The following is a 7,547-nucleotide window of genomic DNA, read 5'->3' on the forward strand; positions in this document are numbered from 1 at the left end:
GCCCAGCTATTTTTTGGTTGCAGCCATTATTGTTGTTTGGTGGGTCCAGGCTGGATTCGAACCCGCCACCTTAGGTGTATGTGGCTGGCGCCTTAGCCGCTTGAGCCACAGGCACCGAGCCAAAACAAAGTATTAATATCACTATTATAACTTCTAAAATTTCTAAAAGAAAATAAAGCAGCTGATAAATAACCAAAAGATGTACACAAAAACATTTAATAAGTAAATATATGGAGAAATTATAATAGTCTCTAGTAATAAATTGTAAAAATAAAAGAATAACAAAATGCCACTTCTAACCTAGTAAACAAGCAAATCTGTGGAATGTGTGTGTGTATGTGTGTGTGTATATTGAAAAAGAGAATATCTAAATTGGCAAAAAATAGGGTGAAACACTTCTAGACTGCTAGTACAAATTCAATAATTTTAGAAATAATTGGACAATATGAATTGAAAGCACAACAATATGTATGCCCTTTTATACATATTTGTGAACCAATAATGAAATAATCTACATAACAATTAAAAATGTGAAAAAGTTGCTGTGTTTAGTGGCTCACACCTGTTATCCTAGCAGTATGGGAGGCTAAGGTGGGTGGATTGCCTGAGCTCAGAGGTTCGAGACCAACCAGAACCAGAGAGAGACCCCTGTCTCTAAAAATAGCCGGGCATTGTGGCAGGCACCTGTAGTCCCAGCTACGTGGGAGGCTGAGGCAAGAGAATTGCTAGAGCCCAAGAGTTTGAGGTTGCTGTGAGCTCTGATGCGACGGCATTCTACCAAGGGCAACAAAGTCAGACTCTGTCTTTAAAAAAAAAATGTGAAAAAGTTATAAGTGTAAAAATGTTTGTAGCCTCCTTGATATAATGAAAAAAAGAATCAAAATGTTTAATTGTGGGGGTGACAGAATTATGTCACATTGACACGAATACCCTCCGCATGCATTTTTGATGTTGGTTATGAAGAATACACAGCAACATACAATTACTGTATGTTAGTTGAAAAAGCAGAATATGAGATTACACTGTGGTGAAAACTGTGCAAAAATCTACATGGAGGAAGCCACACTGGGAGGAAATATGTTAAAATGATAATAATGATTGAGTTAAAGTGATAGAATTATGAATGATTTTATTTTGCCAATTTTTCTGTAATATAATTTTGTTACTTCTGTATTGTGATCAAATCAGTAAAATTTCTTTTGAAAAGTAAAATCACAACACTACTATTTAATAACATTAAAATTAAATTCTCCATTGTTTTGCTAAGACTAAAAACAATGAACATTAAGTTCTTAAATTCTATTTGCTTCTTAAAGTATTTCTTGTGCTATTGAACTGCTGAGCAATTGAAAAAAATTCTGGAGAAGAGTGACACTCTGTGGAGAAACAAACGAAGAAATATAAGTAATTCATCTCATTTTTTCATTTCCTTACCATTTGTTAGAGAGACAAAAAAAGAGCGTGGGTAAAGTCAGAATAAATCAATGGCGGTTTACGGGCCATAACTTGAATGGACATGACGATCTAAGATTCAGCTGCAAAGTGCATAATTCGGAACATGCAGGGATGGTAAGAATAAAGATTGTAAGGCACAGAGCCAACTCTAAAAGCGCCTGGATTATGCTTCTGGAAGACTCAGGATGTATCTGTGGGTCATCGCGTATATCAGAAAATTAATAGCTGCATTTGTAACTTTCATCATGCAACCTCACAGCATTCACTAACCAAGCCAGATGAAGCTCTTTGTCTGCTGGTGAATTCATTCATTTGTGCAAACACACACACATGCATTCACATACACATGCCTACCATCTGATGACGCAAAGTGACTATCAAACCAAACATCATAAGTAAAATATAGATAGAAACAATTTTGTAGAGGAAAACCTAAAAGTTGAGACTAAACCAAATTTACATTAAATAGTGCACATATAGATGCTTTAAAATGTAAACAAACCTGCTTGACTCCAAGTTTATAACAGAAATCACACAGAAGAATGAAGTAGGCAGTTCTTTTTTTAACTCTGACAAACCAAAGAAATAAAGAATTCCTCTACTACTTTAGCAGTAATATTCCAATTAAGTTTCAAAATAGATGAGGCAGTGCCTGTGGCTCAAAGGAGTAGGGCACCAGCCCCATATGTCAGAGGTGGTGGGTTCAAACCCAGCCCCAGCCAAAAACTGCAAAAAAAAAAAGAAGAAAAGAAAAAAAAAAGTTTCAAAATAGAACAAGTATGCTCAAATAAACATTGTTCTATAAACCTTGTTTCCTTGAGGGTAGACAATTTAAAGGAAAACATGTACTGAATATTGCCTGCCCTTACAGATTTAGGGTATTTTTCTATGAGCACCCCCAAATCATTGATATTGGTTCTGCTCTTAGGATGTTCTTGAGGACCACACTGTTGATAACGTGTTTATTTCTTTTTTTGTTTTGTTTTGTTTTTTGTTTTGAGACAGAGTCTCACTCAGTCACCCTGGAGTTGAGTGCGTAGCCTCATAGCTTACAGCAACCTTAAACTCTGAGGCTCAAATGATTCTTTTGCCTCAGCCTCCAGAGAAGCTGGGACTACAGGTGCCCACCACAACGCCTGGCTATTTGTAGAAATGGGGTCTTGTTCTTGCTCAGGCTGGTCTCAAACTTCTAAGCTCAAGCAATCCACCCATCTCGGCCTCCCAGAGGGCTGGGATTACAGGCGTAGGCCCCTGCACCAGTCTTAAGGTGTTTATTTCATCTTTCGTAAATTGACAGCAAATTTATATTTCCAATCTTTCAAAAATGGATAAGCCTTATCTTTCATCCCCCGTTAAGTATCAATTTGTGTATTAGGGGACTGTAGAGAACATTTGAAGGGCATTGGAGAGTGAGGGGAAATGTACGTATGTTATTTAATTATAAATCTCTGTAGTCCTTAAATAGTTAAATCATATCTTCATGCTTTCTCCTTTATGGATGGTTTCATCATTTACATAATGATAAATTAAGAAATGTTTGTTATATGAGTGCTTCTTCCATACCCTAAATAAAAGCTATCCCATGCAGGGTTACTATAATATAATAAGAATTTCTTCTGTGTGTCTACTTTACCATCGTTAAGACTCTTATGCCACATGAGGAAAGGTATGCCTAGTAGGGCCACAGACAACCTTTCAAAGGGAACTTTGCAGAGGACACCTGTATTTACAGTCTCCTGATATTTTAAGCATTATAAGAAATCTAAGTTTTCATGAACAATCTCTCCATGTTTAAGGGTTAGCTTAAATATCTAACACAGAAAACGAAAACCTAAAGACCCCACTTTAATTTCCTAGGAAAGCAGTTATATATAGAATGAAAACATGAAAAGGTCACAATTTGCAGAAGTTGAGTTAGATGCTCAGGTGCCCAAATAACTATAAAACGAAGCTGAATAATAAATGTCAGGTCAATTATAACCATCTTGGTAGACATTTAAAAACCTAGAATGTTAAAGAAACATATATAGAGTTGATCCCACAGACGTAAAACATGCATACATGTCTTTATATTCACTCGTAACTTCACGGTGATTAACAGTAAAAAACAGTAGCATGCTTCCCTCTGGGGGAACTGGACAGAATGGCTGTCAGAAGCAGAAGACATTTCATTCTATATTCTTGCTATTAATTTTATGTTTGAACCACATCAATGTATTGACCTCTTTAAAAAATAAACTTTAAGGCCAAATGTCAAATATCTAAACACTTGTTCCTAGACACAGTAAAATTAGACTTACATTTGCGATTCATGAAGCCAACATATAGTTTTTGCCATGGTTCGTCCATCATTGAAATGTGGTGTTGGGACTCCATATAAATTAAACCTATGGAAAGTTGATGGGTTGTACTTTCTGTTCTTTGCTTCTCCTGTGGGGGAAGAAAAAAGGAAAACATCTGAGCTAAGTAACACAAATAGCCTTATCTTTCAAAAAAGCACATTACGTTCTCATCAACAGTGAAAATGAAAGTGAGACAAAGAATGAAATCGTAGCAGTGTGGGACTTGCACAGTTTCGGCTACAGAGGACACATATTCACATATATAAATGTGCAAATAGAAACATCTATGAAAGCATCATCTGTAGGAGACTGAAAATTGTGGGAGTCTTTGCATATTAAACATTTTCTATTTAATTTATATTTTATAAAAGATATATCCATCACTTCAGTAATTATTAAAAATAACTATGTTTTAAAGATATTGTAGGTCTACATTTATTATTATCGAATGGTGTCCTGGATATATTATTATAAGTAAAAAACTACTATGTATATAGCAAGTTTCCCTAAAGCATGGAGATTATTATCCTACTTATTTAAAGATGAATGGCTTAATGCATAGGGGTTAGAAAAAAATGTTCGATGTATCAACTGTTGTTATAGATGGTCAATAGGATTTGAAGGTTACATTTATTTTTTTCTTTGTTAATGATACTTAAATTTCCCACAAGTATTACGTATTATGTATTTTTATAATAAAAATAAAGGTAATTTCTCTATAAGAAAAAATAAACAAAATATTAAAAAGATTAGATTCTATGACTTTTCCAGAGCCTAATGAAACATCCACAGAAACCAGCAAATTTTCATCTCAGGAAGGAGAGGGGAAACAAACAGTAAACAAGGTAATTTCAGTCATGTTGTGGTCCATTAGAGAGCTCTTCTAAATATATAAGTATTTATGTAATAAATTTGTGACATAAATTATTATTATTTAATAAAAAAGAAATTCTTTTATTTAATAAAGAAAAGAAATTACACTAATTTTCCTCAGACTGCAAAATGCTTATAAGGTATCTCATGAGGGGTGGTCTATACAGTACCTACATCTATCAACACAGTTCTTTTTAAAACAATTAAAAGGCACTGGATGCTAAACTTTTTCAAAACATGAACACAATATTTTCACAACAGAAGGAAGGAGGTAGGGAAGGAAGAAGGAACAAAGGGAGAGAAGGTGAAAGGAAGGAAAGAGGGAGGGGTCTAGGGAAGTAGAAGGGGTAAAGTTAAGGAGAAAAGTCAAGGTTGTGAGAAGGAATATGGTGCTGGAGTTCAGTGACAGTCTGAACAGAGGATGAAGACAATCTCAGGACAGGGAACACACAGGGAGTGTGGGGAACCAGCAGAGACTAGCTGTGGAAGGAGAAAATGGCAGAGCAGACAGGGAAGTAAGGAGAGTAGGAGACAAGCCCCAGATGTGAACACGGGAGGAAGGATGCTCCACAGTGAAGGAGAAGAGGTAAAGAAATAAGAAGGACACAGCGACAAAGAGGGAGGGTCGCGCTGCAGTGAAGGGCAGCTCCTTCTTCTGGCTACTGCAGATTCAGTCCACGAATAGTGCACAGTCTGTGGGCTTTCTCAGGATCAGAATTAGATCAGAACCTAATTCTCAATCCTTGACTGTATCAAGACTCTACTTAGCCTCAGCATATTGGCAATTAGGTTGTAATTTTCAGCACTATAAACACTAATGCCTTTTAGTTGTGCTGTAGAATAATCTAGTAACATGCTACTAGTAGACAAGATCACTTAAGAATAACAATAGCTAATTGTTATGAACAATTAGAATGTTCCAAGCACTACATTAAGCATTTTTTAATGCATTCAATCTTCAAAATATTACTAAACCCATTTACGAGATAAGAATAGAGGGTGGCGCCTGCAACTTAATGAGTAGGGCACTGGCCCCATATACCAAGGGTAGCGGGTTTGAACCTGGCCCCAACCAAACTGCAACAACAAAAAAAAGATAGAGAAAGAGATAAGAATAGATTAGTAAATTGTGTTTGAACCACAGCTATCAGATTCACAAATGTGTGCACTTCACCATCACCCAGTGTTTTTCATACAAATCTAAGCACTTAACAGTGGTTCTCAATCTTCCCAATGCCACGACCCTTTAATATAGTTTGTCATGTTGTGGTGACTCCCAACCATAAAATTATTTTCGTTGCTACTTTATAACTGTAATTTTGCTACTGTTATGAATCGTAATGTAAATATCTGATATGCAGGATATATTTAGGCGACCCCTATGAAAGGTCCTTTGACCCAAAGGGGTCACAACCCACAGGTTGAGAACCACTGACTTAAAATAAGCCTGACATTTGAATAAGAATAGTAATTTTTAAACCTAAAATCACTAAGGTAAAATAAGACTACATAACAGTTCGCCTTTGTTAGCTGCTTTTTCACTTTAATGATACATATGTTTCTATATTTTATATACAAATGCATAAGTGTATATGTTCCCAGCTACCAGGGACTAGGAATAATAGTAAATTACCATTAATTTTGGTCACCTGTTACATGCCAGACAAGTAACTTCATGCACATTATCTTCTTTATTCCCCTTCACAAACCTGAGAGTCCCCATCCTCAGGCCCATTTTGCGCGGGAGGACACTTACCCACATAATAATCATTGTGAGAAACAACATACAAATCATGTCCTTCCTTTCCTTCTTTAAATACTTCTTCAAAGGCTTTTGGTGGATTCACCACTTCTTTGGCCGACAGTTCTGAAGGAAGAATTAATAAAATATGTTTTAAGGTATTTTTTTCATCTATTTATAATGTATTTAGATTGACTAGAACAAATGACAAATGCTGATTGCATAAGCTACATAGGCATCCCGGGCAATCACAAAGCCAACACAAATGAAGATGTATGAAGAAAGACAAAACATAGTCTAGGTGTCACCTTATTGGGGAATCTCACTTGACCCGGCTCACTCCTCAGAATTCTTAAGGATATTAGAACTCTCTATCAGTTAACTGCTTAGTTGTCAGGAGCCATGTTCCAAGCCCAGTGAAATTCCTGATCCTGAGAATGTCTACACATAAGAGCATATCCAAACTTTTGCTTTTCTGTGCCACACTGGTTAGAAGAACAGTTATCTTGGGCTGCACATGAAATACACAAGCACTAACATAAGCTGATGAGCAAAAAAAAAAAAAAACAGGTCCATACATAATTTTCATGATTTCCAACACTACAGATAAACAAAAAAGTCCTCATCACATAATCCATATGGTGCAAGTTAGACATTCCTACATGCTTGTGCCAACTTCCTGAGATGACCTAAGCAAATCTGAATAAGGAATTGGGATGGAGGTTCAAATCTGAACCTGTGATGGTGTCGCCATGGTGCAAATTTTGTCAAGTGTAGACTGAACCATACACCTTGGGTCTGTTTTCTTCTCAATCTTAATTCTCAATGTAGGCAGAGACACCAAGGAAATCAACAGGATCAGGAAGAATTCTTCTTTCTATTGGTTTTAAACCTAGATAAGATGTTTGTTTAACAGCTACTTTCCCACAGGCTCGGCACCTGTGGCTCAAGTGGCTAAGGAGCCAGCCACATACACCTAAGGTGGCGGGTTCAAATCTAGCCTGGGCCCACCAAACAACAATGGCTGCAACCAAAAAATAGCCAGGCATTTTGGCAGGCACCTGTGGTCCCAGCTACTTGGGAGGCTGAGGCAGGAGATTTGCTTGAGCCCGGAGTTGGAGGTTGCTGTGAGCTGT

General features: G+C 36.7%; 1 protein-coding gene across 1 annotated transcript in view; it reads right to left on the reverse strand.

Annotated features, from left to right (window-relative positions):
• EFHB (EF-hand domain family member B) overlaps positions 1–7,547 on the reverse strand; it is a 54,364-nt gene that overhangs the window by 23,319 nt on the left and 23,498 nt on the right. Inside the window, exons 5-6 of the mRNA XM_012804782.2 lie at positions 6,427–6,537; positions 3,756–3,885 (exon numbers count right to left, since the gene is read on the reverse strand). Coding sequence (XP_012660236.1) covers positions 3,756–3,885; positions 6,427–6,537 — 241 coding nt within the window. The remainder of the gene's footprint in view (positions 1–3,755; positions 3,886–6,426; positions 6,538–7,547) is intronic.

The sequence above is a fragment of the Otolemur garnettii genome, unplaced genomic scaffold, assembly GCF_000181295.1.
Source record: "Otolemur garnettii isolate 467f Iridium unplaced genomic scaffold, OtoGar3 scaffold00002, whole genome shotgun sequence".
Lineage (NCBI taxonomy): Eukaryota > Metazoa > Chordata > Mammalia > Primates > Galagidae > Otolemur > Otolemur garnettii.